The sequence below is a fragment of the Rousettus aegyptiacus genome, unplaced genomic scaffold (genome assembly GCF_014176215.1).
Source record: "Rousettus aegyptiacus isolate mRouAeg1 unplaced genomic scaffold, mRouAeg1.p scaffold_m13_p_6, whole genome shotgun sequence".
Classification (NCBI taxonomy): domain Eukaryota; kingdom Metazoa; phylum Chordata; class Mammalia; order Chiroptera; family Pteropodidae; genus Rousettus; species Rousettus aegyptiacus.
Genome location: NW_023416309.1, coordinates 2939516 through 2953408, shown reverse-complemented (window position 1 = coordinate 2953408; position 13893 = coordinate 2939516). Strand labels below are relative to the sequence as shown.

General features: G+C 32.7%; 1 protein-coding gene across 16 annotated transcripts in view; it reads left to right on the top strand.

Annotated features, from left to right (window-relative positions):
- The window catches only part of SHLD2 (shieldin complex subunit 2), an 81305-nt gene that overhangs the window by 54819 nt on the left and 12593 nt on the right, over positions 1–13893 (top strand). For all 16 annotated transcript variants that reach the window (XM_016142811.2, XM_016142823.2, XM_016142819.2 and 13 more), the window contains 2 exons: positions 11536–11730; positions 11869–12003. In XM_016142811.2, coding sequence (XP_015998297.2) covers positions 11536–11730; positions 11869–12003 — 330 coding nt within the window. The remainder of the gene's footprint in view (positions 1–11535; positions 11731–11868; positions 12004–13893) is intronic.

Genomic DNA, 13893 nt, shown 5'->3' with positions numbered 1-13893 from the left:
TCTCATGGTGGTTTTAATTTACACTTCTCTAATGACACAAGGGCTAATATACAGAAAATAACTAAAGATATAAATGATGTAAGCAACATAGTGAATAGGGTAGATCTTATGGATATAAATTGGACTCTACACTCCAATAATAGAAATACACATTCTTTTCATGTGCCCACTACACATTCAGAAAAATTAGTCCTATTAAGTCACAAAAAAATATCAGTAACTTCTATCAAATAGAATTATTTATAAACATGCTAATCAAATGCAATAAAACTAGAATTTGTTAACAACAGCAACAAAAAGATTATGTGGAAATTTTAAAACCTATTAAAGAAGTTCTGGGTGAAAGGGAATACAAACTGGATATTATAGTGTTTTTCAGAAATAATAATGAAAACAATACATATCAGAATTTGTGAGATGCATTTAAGGTAGATACCAGAGAAAAACCTATTAGCTAGACACTTTTATCAATGAAAATTAAAGAACAAAAAGAAACGAATTAAATTCCAAACTCAGAAAACTAGCAAAAGAACAACAAAGTAAACCAAAGAAATGACAAGGAATGAAATAATAAAGATAAAAGCAGAAATTAATGAGAATTGAAATACAATAAATTAATGAATCAAAATTCTGTTTCCAAAAATAAAATAGATGAACCAACCAGTTAATTTGATCAAATAAAAAGGGAGAAAGCACAAATATAAAGAAACAAATAACAAGGAGGATATAATTAATAACAGAAGTTAAAAACCAGTAAAACTACTTTTTAGAATCTGATGCAAATAAATTTGAAAAAATCTAAATTTATAATTTTCTAGGGAAATACAGATTGCCAAAATTTATCCCATTAGAGACACTAGTTTCTAAAGAAAAAATAGAGAAAGTTATTCAGGAACTACCATACAAAAAAGCACCAGGCCCAGATAGTTTCCAAGGAGAATTATTAGCAAACCTTCAAAGACCAGATAGTTCCAGTGCTCTATGAATTATTCCAGAGTATTGAAGAAGGAAACTTCCTAATTTCTTTTATAAAGCAAGTATAATCCTGACACCTCAACCAAATAAAGGCACTACGAATAAAAATACAGACCAGTATTATACATGATTATTGATGCAAAAAGTCTAAATGAAATATTAGTGATTGAAATCTAATACCACATTAAGGAAATAATGACCAAGGGAGATTTATTCCATAAATGGAAGATTTTTTCAAAATAGAAGATCCATGAATATCATATACCATATTATTAAAAAATTAAGAAAAAATATGATTATCTCCTTAGATGTTGAGAAACCCTTTGACAAAATCTAACACCCATTTATTATTACTAGCACTTAGGAAACAAGAATTGAGGGATACTTTCTTCCTCAGTATCGAAAAATATAGTATCAATACAGTGTTATAATGCAATTGATACTGTATCAATAAAATAAATATTCTTAGTCCTAGTGCCACTATCTTATTTAATGGAGAAACATTAGCGGCATTTCCACTACAATCGGGAACAGGATAAGGATGTCCACTATCTCTGCTACTCTTAATCATTATACTGGAGTTGACCAATGCAGTTAGATAAGAAGGGGCATCTAAATGGGCGAAGAAGAATGAAAACTATTTCTGTGTACAAATACTCTGATAACATCTCTGGAAAACTCCAGGAAATCAAAGATAAAACCAATTCAAACAAACAATTCACTGGTGTAAGAATATACAAAAATTAATGGTAAAAAAAAATCAATAGTTTTTATATATACACACTCAACAGAGGGCATAGTGGAAGGGAAAAACTCACAATACTACTAAGGAAGATACTTCAGAATAAATATAATAGGAAATGTGCAAAACCAATATGAAGAAAAATTTTAAACACTCCAAGAAGAAAAAAATGTGAACAAATAAACAACATTCTTGATTTTTAGATAGGATGACTCAACATTATAATAATATCAGTTCACCATAAGTTAATTTATAAACTCAGTGTAGTCTCAATAAAAATACCAACAAGCTATGTTGTGGCATATACAAGTTGATACCAACATTCATATGGAAAAGCTAACATGCAAGAATAGCTAGGAAAATATTGAAAAAAAAGCTTTGAGGAACTAGGCTTGCCTGACATTAAAACATACTAGTAAGCCTCTATAATGAAAACAGTGCAATACTGGTACACAAATAGACACAAGTGGAATAGAATAGGAAGATCGGGATTAGACCCACATACATATAATTTAGTATATGACAGAGATGGTATCTGAAATCACTGAAGTAAAGTTTAACTTTTTAATGAATGATGCTGAAGCAACTGGGTAGCCATTTAGAAAAAGACAAAATTAGATTCATGTCTCACAACAAATAGAAGAATAAACTCCAAATGTATTCAGAATATAAATGTAAAAAATAAAACCATACAACTACTAGAAGGAAATGGATGAATTCCTCTTTAATCTTGATGTGGGGAAAGGCTTTCTTACTATTACTCAGAATCCAGAGGCAGTAGAAACAAGATTGATAAATTTGACTCCAGAAAAGTAAAAAATTTGAATGACCAAAACACCATAATCAAAATCAAAAGACAATTGGTATACTTATAATATTTGCAACATAAACTTTGGACAAAAGGCCAATATTCCTAATATATCAAACTCTTAAAAATTGAGTGTCAAAGGCGCTGTTGGGAAAAGACACATAAGATATTCAAATTAAACTATAAAGAGATATCATTTTTTATCGTATCAACAAAAATTTTAAAAATGTACGACAACACATTCTGATGGTGAAGCTGTGGTGAAATAGGACTTTCTTATATATTTCTGGTGGGAATACAAATTTTTACAACCCTTCTGAAGAGATATTTGGCAATACCTAACAAAATTACATATGTTCTTGCTTTTAACCCAACAAGCCTACTTTTAGGAATCTATCTTGAAGATACAGCTACAACAATATAACAATACATATGCACAAGTTTATTCATTGCAGTATTGTTTGTAATTGCAAGACAGTGGGAAAAATCGAAATGCTCATACATAACAGAATGGTTGATTAAATTACGGTATACACACATAGTGGAATACTGTGAAGCTACAAAAGAAAGAGCTCTAAAAACTGATATGAAGTGATTTCCAGGAAATATTGTCATGTGAAAAACACAAAGCTCAAAAACATATATGTAGTGTGCTGTCCTCCATGTAAGAAAGAAAAGAGAAATAAGAAAATACATGTGTATCTTTCCATTTGTGCAAAAAATGAAAAATGCAGGAAGGATAAACTGGAAACTAAAGAGATTGGTAACATACAGGGAGCGAGTAGGAAAGGGATAGAAAGAAGGAGGGAATGGAAATAGGGTAGCATTGATGAAGAGGCAGTGACACTTCTCTGAGTATATCTTTGGGTATAGTTCTGACTCACAGAATCATAGTAATGTTTCACATATACCCCAAATAAACAAACAATTGAAACTATCTAGAATGTGGTGAAGGGGAAACCCAAAGTGGAATGCAAACATTAACAAATGAATCTAACAGCATTACAAATGAAGGAAATAACTACACAAAAGGGTAGGGAAAGAAAAGAACAAACCTAAGTTAACTGTGAAAATCAGCATATTAGCTGCATTCTGCAAGGCTAAAGACAAAAGGACTGTACAAGAATGCTGAAATCTAGTTAGTACAACTTTCACAAAGGGGAGTGGGTTACCATCAAATCTACATATATATTGACCAATTAAGTAAATAAATTGTAGATGGTGAAAATTGGGTTTCTCACTGGAGTAGAGAGAAGTTATAAATTAAGGGAAGGGTAAGCCTTTGTTTTGGAGTCAGAGGTATTAATTATAAACTCAGGGTTTTCAATATATAGCTATATAGATAAACAGATAAAAGATATGGAAATATAGATATATGTGTATGGTTGGGCTAGTATACATATGTATATTTCCTAGCTTTGTCTGCTGAGGACACAGAAGCAGTGACACCTCAGTAACAATGAGCATACCTAGTGCCCAGGATCTTGGTCTGTAAACATTATTCTTTAAAAAATGAACCAACACTGTTAGAAGTAGTTGGTTGTAGGACTGGGACAGGGAAAATACAACATGACCCCAGAACATCTGGTGGTATCATAAAAAACTGTTGAAATAACAGGAGAGCCAACATGAAAGAGTGCCTACTGGCCAAAATTGGAACAATTTAAGTAAAAAATAATGATAGTATTAGATTATAATGCACAGAATAAGATATTTAAAGGTCTGTGTGGATATAAATAAGTAACTAATTTACTAAATAAATAAATGAGAAGATTCCATTCCTCACAATGGAGATCCAGTGAATATATGTGAGAGAAAAGAGAAAAATATAGAATTACCTTTAGACAAACATCACAGTAATAAATATTGCAGGCAAGGATCCACTGAGATGCTCAAATTAGTGGGTAGAAGTTCGAAGAGAAATAGCATTGCATAGCCTCAAAGTATCTTCCCAAGATATTTATTATCAGCTTACAAGGAGAAAAATACTTTTACAGTGAAGGAACTTGGCAGACACCAATTTAACTGAGTGATTAAGGTAAATAGCAGTAATAAGATTATAGATATCATGAAACCCTTGCTATGATACATTGGGAAGGACCCAGCATAATTTTTGTGGTATTCATGTCAAAAATGGATAACTTCATTCCAATCACAAGAAAACATTGAAGAAACCCAAATGGAGAGACATTGTACAAAATAATATTAGTTAAAAATATCAGTTAATATTTAATCAGTATTAATTTCCTGTTCATGCTAATTATTTTATGATTATGTAAGATGTTCACATTAGAGAATATGGTGTGAGGAACATAAGGAACTCTACTATTTTGCAACTTTTTTGTAAGTCTAACGTTAGTTTTTTTAAAAAATTTATTTATTTTAATTAGTTTCAAGCATGTAGTACATTGGTTAGACATCTATATAGTTCATAAAATGATCACCCCAATTACTCCTTTCTTCCCCTAACCCTCCACCTAGCCAACATATTAATGCTAACTGCATTCCCTATGTTGTGCAACCCATCCCCGTGACCATCCATCAGCTACTAATTTGTACTTCTTCCACCCTTCATGCCATTCTCTCAGCACCCCCCAAACCTCCCTCCCCTCTGTACGTCACTAAATTGCGAGTCTGTTTTTGATTAGTTTGTTTTTATTCCTTAGATTCTGCATGTAAGTGAAATCATATAATGTTTATCTTTATCTGATTTAAGTACCTTCTAAGTCCAGCAAAGCAGTTTCTTTTACTATCTCTTTCCTTTTCATATGTAGGGGTCTTGTTTTCTTATCCTTTCACTCCATCTTTTGGTTGGAATACTTAATTCTTTTCCATTTAAGGTACTTATTGATAGGAATATAGTTGTTACCATTCTTTATTCTTGTTTTTGATGCATATTTTTTCTTCTTAAAGAAGTCCCTCCAATATTTCCTATAATACTGGCTTAGTGGTGATAAATTCCTTTAGTTTATTTTTGTTTGGGAAGCTCTTTATCTGTCCTTCAACTCTAAATGATAGCTTTGTTGGATAAATTATTCTTGGTTAGAGATCTTGGGTCTTCAACCTGTCGAATATTTTTTGGCAAGCCCTCTGTCCTGCATAGTTTCTTTTGAGAAATCAGCTGCAAGTCTTATGGATTTTTCCTTATAAATAACTATCTATTTTTCTCTTGCTGCTTTTAAAATTCTTTCTTTGTATTTAACCTTTGGCATTTTAATTATGATGTGTCTTGATATGGGTCTCTTTGGATCCTTGATTTTTGGAATTCTCTGAGTTTCCTGGGGTTTTGTGTCCATTTCCTTCACCAGGTTGGGGAAATTTCCCATCATTATTTCTTCAAACAGCTGTTCAACACCTTGTTTTCCTTCGGGTATGCTGATCAGACAGCTATTTTGACCCTTAATAGTGTCCCATGTTCTCCTTAAATTATTTTTATAGTCTCGGCATCTTATCTCTTGCCATTCTGATTGAGTGTCCTTGGCTTTCCTGTCCTCCAGATAGGGTATTTGATCCTTTCCTTTATTCATTTTGTTTATTCCTTTGCTTATTCCATTTAATAAACTTCTCATCTCAGATAATGTGTTCTTCATTTCAGACTGGTTTCCTTTTATAATTTCCTTTTTCATTTTTATGTTTTTTAAATCTCTTTATTGAAGTTCTCACTGAATTTATCTATACTTCCCGTAAGTTCATTGAGCATCTTTATAACCAATGTTTTGAATTCTGCATCTGTTAGATTACTTGACTCCATTATATCTAGATCTCTGTTCTGTTCTCTCATATGGTTTCTGCTTCTTTGTCTTCCCATTTAGACTGCCTTTCTGTGTCTGATTCTATGTATTAAGCAAAGCTCCTAAGTCTCCTGGTCTTAGTGTGGATTTGTGAATTAGGTGTCCAGTGGTACAGTCTTGAGAGGGGTTCAGCTGCAGTCCAAACTTAGCTCAAGCCTCGTACTGCTCTGGGGTCACCTGTTAAGATTCAGCAAGCAATCCACAGATGCTGTGCTTATAGTTGCCTCAAAAGACCACACCAGAAACCAAGGCCAGCTGCCTCCAGTGTGAGTCTAGGTGCTGCTCAGCAAGGAGCACCTGACTCACTGAGGATATACCTGGATGTGGCTTAGGTGGGTCTGCGAGTTGGGGGAGGAGTCAGGAGTCCTCTGGGCGGAGTGACCTCTGTTATCCAGTTTGATGATGTCAGGCTATGGTGGTGCTGTGTTCCTCACACTGGTATGGGGAAGGGCTCAACAGAGGAACAATAGATACTACTGACACTTCTATACAGAGTGAGTCTCCCCTCAGCTCTCCCTCTGACAGTGTCTTTAAGTCCCTGGTGTCCCTGCGCGCAGCTGAATCAGCAGTAGTGCTGAGATTGAGCAGAGCTGTCACTCCGAAGATCCGCTCGCTGACGCAGCTCCTTGAGAGGCGTCTGTCGCTGCCCTAGCCGCAGCCACCGTCTCAGCCACTGGAGACCGGGCAGCCCTATGTCCTTGCCCTGTCCTACCTTCTGCCATTGTAGGGTGATTTCTTGGATTTCTCCATAGTTTTATGGCTTGTTCATCTAGATCCCAGGTGATTTTTCCTTGCTGCTCCTCTTTGTTTCTGTTACAACTTTGATTTGGTCCCCAGTGGGATAAACAGAGCCTTTATGATCTATGCCATTTTTTTTTATTGTGTCTAACAATAGTTTTAAAAAAGTGTGAAAAGGTCACATATGGTCATCTTAATAGATACAAAGAAAGCATTTGAAAAGAAAGTCCAACACCCATTCATTAGGAATACAAAGAAATTTATTTTAACTTCATAAAGAGTATCTTTAAGAAATCCAGTACAAATATCACCCTAATTAGAGCAAGATTAGGAACATTCCTTTTAAAAATTAGAAATGAGACTATAGTACTGCTATTACTAGTTTTATTCAACATCGTATTGGAGATACTAACCAGTGAGATAAAACATGAAAGAAATTTCCAACAAGACTGGGAAAAAAAAGAGGAAAGCTGTCATTATTTATAGATGAAATTGTTCTTTTTCATAGGATTTTTTCCTCTAAAAACTCAGGCAAATTATTAGAAATCATGGGAAAATTCAGCAAGTTGGCCAGGTATATGGTGAATAAACACAAGTCAATTACATTTCTCAAGTGGAACAACAACTCGTAACGCTTAAATAAATAGAGGGCAGCATTACAATATTATCATGTGCGATACTAATATTCTAGTAATAAATTTAATTCTTTTGTTAAAAGAAAATGTAAAAATTAAGAGAAATGAAAGAAGACCTGAAAAACATATACTTTATTAATTAGAAGATTTAGCATTGAGAAGATTTCAAGTCTCCTCAAGTTATCTATAAATTCAGTGCAAATCCAATCAAAGTCCCAATAAGATTTTCATGAAATTTGATGAGATTATTCTGAGATATGGAAGAATAAATAGCCAAAAACAGATAGGACATTTTTGACAAAGAACAAGAAAGAATAATTCGCCATATCAGATATAGGATTTAGTATGAACTTATAATAATTAAAAACACTATGTTTTTGGCAAGTTGAGTCAGTCAATTTTAATTTGAGGATTTTAAAAAAAGATTTAAATTTAATCTTTTATTATGAATATTTGAAGTTACCATTTCTTGAAAAGCATATTTCCAAGGAGCTAAATGTTTTTTTAAAAAAATTCATGATATTTTATAGCTGTTAATACAATGGAAGGGTAAGGAATGTTTTTGAAATAATGAAAATAACATGGTATGCAAATATTTTCAAGGGATTAGGGAGATAGATGTTGTAGATAGCTTTGGTTTTAAGGCTGATTTAGATTCAAATAAGGCTGATCTAATTTAGTAATTTCATAAAAATCTTAAGACCTAATTCTGGTGGAGAATATCTAGTGGAACCCCTGGGGACCTTAAGGTTTTTATAGAATGTTGTGAAAAACCTTGAACTAATTATTAGATAACCTTCGGGTTACATTATACTCTTTGTTTTTATACTTACATCGTAATGGACATTGCCTTGTTTTTCACAGGTTAGTAGTTAAATAAAGTTTATTCGCAGGGGTTTTTGTTTCATTTAGGCAAATAGTTTTCAGTTGATGCTTTGAGAATATTGCAGCTGTTTTTCTTCTAAAAGAATAAATCAATTTGGTTAGCTTTTTTTTTTCTTTTACAAGTAGTTCAACTGTTGAGAGCATTCTTACTTCTGATCAATATATTGTACTATTGGCAAAGACTTATGTTTTTTTTGTCATTTTAATGAGCTGTTACTTATTTTACAATCCTAGCCCTGATACTGTGATAAATATTGATTTATCTTAAATTAAATGTACAAATCAAAGGTTAACATAATGATTCATGAAATAGACTATTTTATTTGGAATTTGAATAGTCAGATGTTTCTGTATAAATTTTTATGGAAGCAGGGATGAGTAAAATTAGGAGGCCTGGTAAATAAATTGGAGTCATGGAAAGATGTATTTGAAGTTGAGTTTTGCTGTAGTCTAATTCATTTCCTTATCTCCACTCTTCTCTTTCATTCATCTCTCATACTATCTGTTCTTTTCTCTAATGCTCATTATTTTTGTTAGTGTTATCACCATTGTTTTGTAAAATTTATTTAGGAATTATGTAATCTTAATTAGAATAGATTTCATTTATCAGGTTTTAAAAATTATAGCACATTCGTTTTTATTCATCCACTCAGCTGTGCTAGAAATCTTGATGCCATCTTTAATCTTTTCTCTACCTTCCACCTCTAATTGTTTCTTGGGTTTTACCCCTAAACTATTTCACAAATCTGTCACCCTTTTCCCTTTCATGTAGTCTTACCTGTTTTCCAATGTTCTCCTGCTGGATAATCACTAACCTCCTAAATGTTCTTCCTACTCTCCTGTGAAAATGGATTCTTCTACATTAAAACGTTCATAAAGTAAGGCTGTGAAGACATTACATCTTTATTTTCACTAATCATGAACTGAAAATTAGTATTTCTTTCCATTATGAATAAGGTAATAATCCACAGTAATATTAGCAGTACTTTTGACTTGGTCACCAATGGAAAGCATATAGATTTTCATGTCACATCACAGTTGTTGAAGATAACTTGAGTATCATCTATGCCCATTATACTTTGGCATACTTTGAAATTACAGTAGTTGTTATATACTCTGCTATATCTTGTTATTTAAGTAATTAATGAGACACATAAATTATCTCGGTTTAAAAATATTTCAGTTACTATATTGTCATATAATTGGTTTGCCAATCCTATTTCATTTTATCCGCTTAAAGTGTTATTCTGTAATAAAATATTTTAAAATTAGATCATGGTAATAATTGCAGAACTTTGTGAAATACTAAAAAAACACTGAATTGTACACTTTAAAAGGGTGGATTTTCTATATGTGAATTAATCTCAATAAAGTTGTTATAAAAATGCTGTTTTGATAATGGGTCAATTTGTTTCATAGGCCTACCAAAAGCATCTATGGTATGTAAAGGATTGCGAACCTCTTCTCTTTACCTAGAAATATACCCTCTACCCTCAATTACTACCTAGAAAACTCTTTAAGACATTTTTCCAAAACCCAGCTTAATATTCCTTCTATAAAACCTCTTCTAACTTCCGTGGGTAGTTCCTTTTGTGTGTTCTTAGGAATGCTTACATATATCTCTTATGCTTTAAGCCCAGTGTTTGTTCTCTTGTCAGTGTTGAGTTGGTGACATGATATATCTTTGTATTCTTAGCACCAAGTATAATGCCTGTCACATAGTAAATGATCTGATGAGTGAGTGAAAAATGAGGCCTTACTAAATGGCTTTAGTATAAGAAATACATTAGGATGAGAATGTTACTGAGAGAAGGAAAGAAGAGTCATGTTTTTTTCTACTGAAATCAGTTCATAGTCTTTGCTCTCTAAAAAGTACATGAGTATTTTTTGCTAAGATCTTATTTTGTTCAACAATTAATCACATATTCAAACATACTTCACTTTCCTTCAGGGAAATTAAAAATTAATCAGCAAAACTCATCAATCTGTATATTTAACATGTATGCATTTTATTGTTTGTAAAGTATATCTCAATAAAAAACTAGAAAAGAATTTGAGACAGAAAAGAAAAAAAAACATCTAAATGGCATGACTGATGAATTAAATAACTGATCTAACAATCAAGAGAAATATTACAATGTAGCACATGCTCAAAAGCCAAGTGAGAGAGAGAAAAGGAAAAAATCACTGGTGGCCCACAGTGGTTGTTAATCTGTGTAGTATTTGAATAGGTAGAAAGCAGGATGATGGCTTTGCAGCCAGTGAAAGTGGTGAGGACAGAGACTTAGAAGTGGGGAAGAAGAAGGCATGTTCAGCAAAAGAGCCAGTTAGGCAGCTCTTAGAGTATTTCAGATGTGACATGCTAAGAGTCTTGAGGAAGAATGGCAGTGGTTTGGGCCAGTTTGGGAAGCTGTGATCAAATCAGACTCCAGGAATTAGGGAACTGATTGGATATGGCAGGATAATGGAGGAGTCAAAAAATAACTGAAGTATTGGTCTTGGTTAATTGGTGGAAAAAATGATTAATAACAAAGAAGTGAGGGAACAGGGTAAGATTTTTGGAGATGGTAAATAATTTCACTTCTATTAATTAAAAATATCAAGCTAATTTTTACATCTAAACTGCTTCTAGAGTAAGCTACATGTTTTAAAGAAATGAATAGTTTTACATTTAATCACACCTTACAACAAAATAACAGTTCTAAAAAAAATACTGTGTAGTCAAGAAAATATAATTTTTAAGCAGGGTTGGGCCTGGTTAGTACTTGGATGAGAGACCACCTAGGAAGACCAGGTGCTGTAGGTGTAAAAAATTTAAAAAGTAAGGGATCATAAGCTGACAAGTTCCTTGCAATCTGTGAGGTCAACCAAGAGTTGCCTTGCCTAAAATAAGCAAACAAACAAATAAATAAAATTTTGTTATCTTTTCTATGTGTGTTTGTGTGTTTTTTTCCCTCTTAGATTCCAGTATAATTAGTGATGTTGTACTTCAAGACTTACTGGCGTATGTGTCTTCAAAACACTCCTATCTTAGAGATCTTCCTCAGAGGCAGCCTCAGAAAATGAACAGTGTTGAATTTGTAGAATTGGAACAGCTTCAGCCTGACATATTAGTACATGCAGTGCTAAGAGTTGTCGACATTACTATACTGACAGGTAATCATTTAGATTATAAAATAAAGATATAAGATCTCCTTATTGTACCATTTGGTTATCATTATATATTTTGATTAAATATCACAGTATCACAGGTGATAGAGTAATGCCAATTAAAATACTCCTTTTCTTTTCCAGAGACATTATATAGTTATAGAGGACAGAAGCAAAGGAAAATCATGGTAACTGTGGAACAGGCCCAAGGTCAACATTGTGTACTTGTATTATGGGGTCGTGGAGCAGCCTGGTACCCTCAACTTCAAAGGAAAAAACGTAAGTACTCCGAAAAACATTTAATCTATTTATAGTTAGGTAAATGATTAATGCTTATGAGCCTAAGATGAAGAGAATCTTAAGAGATTAGACTTCATTTGAAATATAAGTGATAATGAATGAATATTCTGCAGATTACTTCTGTTATATTTTATACCACCTGTAAGCAATTTGGTAATCTAAAAAGTCTTCTATAGTTAATGATGGCAAAATAAAAGCTGCTATTTATTCCCAGGTATACTACTTTACCTTTTTAGTGAAGATTTTATCTTCTTCAGATAATGTTTTTAAAAAAATCTGGAGAAGCTTCTACAGTTTTTATTCAACCAAAAGGCTCATAAATAAACTTGTCTCTGGTTGTAACATAGATTTTAGGGAGTTGCATTAACTCTTTCAAGTCATAATGTTACTGTTTAATAAATACTGTTTTCCAGGTTTTTATTCTAGATATTTTAAAAATGTGGACTAGTAGCCATCCATAGAATATTTATGTTTAAAATCACATTTTAAACATAAACAACCCATTATTATATTTTTCTTTAAAGCATAAATTAATAATTTATGATGTATTGAACTAAATGGAATTGATATTTTAATAAAATAGTATATTTGCTTTTTGATATTCTGACATCCTCTAGTTATAACAGTCAGAGATAGTATAATCGGTGGCTTTGAGTTATTATTTTACCCTACTTAATTAATTCAGAGATTGATTGTGTGACTCATTCTTTTTTAACGGAAAGAGTTAATTTCTCTTCCCAAAATTCTCTGCAAAATAGTTACCTAAAGATAAGATCTGTCACACTGTCTCTCTTAATCATTAATAGCCTATGACTAGGATTTGAGATAAGTCTGACTTTTGACTTTTATGTTAGGATCAAACAGTGACACATATTTGTTTGGTTGGGAAATCTTACAAATATGTGTCAGTGATGGACTGACCATCATTATTGACCACTGTTTCATAGCAGGGAGCATGAGTCTAGTGCATGCTGATCAAAATGTAGGTCAAATGTATTATTCTAACTCTAATGGAGCTATAGCAAAGCAGATTGTTCCATGCTTGATATTCTGTTAAAATGAATAGTTATTTGGTTACTAGAAGATAAATTATAGTTGTGTCTAGATAATTCTATGGTATTTAGGTTAATATTGAAAATTTATGAGTCTTGGGATTAAGATGTAGTTATTCTTTGTTCATTCAGCATACTTCTTTTATAACCATCATTTTATAATCATCTTTGAGTTTTAATATTCACCTCAATCCCTCAAGATTATTCTTTTTAAAATGGAACAATATCAGTTTTGAACAGTCATCTAAGTAAGTGATTCCTACTTTCAGAAATTGTTAGCATTCTATCTATTCATTTAGTATTTCTTGAGGCATTCTCTGTTAACTTTATACTGGGCACCAGTTTTACTTGTTTTAAAGATGAAAAATACACATTTAGGTGATGTAATTAGAAATGATCATTGTCGGTCATTAATTGAATACTGGAGATAATGGAATTGTGTAGTACATAGTACATGTGGGTTCCTGGGGGATTTGGAACAAGAAGCTGAAAAGCTTTGTGGGTCCCAGGCAGCTTCTCTATGTATCTGCTTCATTCAGTCAGTGTAGACTTACTCTACTTCTCAACCATGTAAAAAGCAGGTGGTTACTCTGTAGCTCCTGATTTTACTTTTCTTTTTAGGAGACCAGCCCCATTTCCAAATTCCCAGATAAGAAAATCTGATTGCTCAGATGGAATTTGATTCAGGGAACTGCAGCCTGGAGGATGGGGTTGAAAAGTACAAATAGGAATGCCTGAGCTTATTTCAGAGGGTGAGGAAACAGTTAAAAGGGTCATTTGTGGTCTAGGTGGACACACAAAGGTATTTATTACCAAA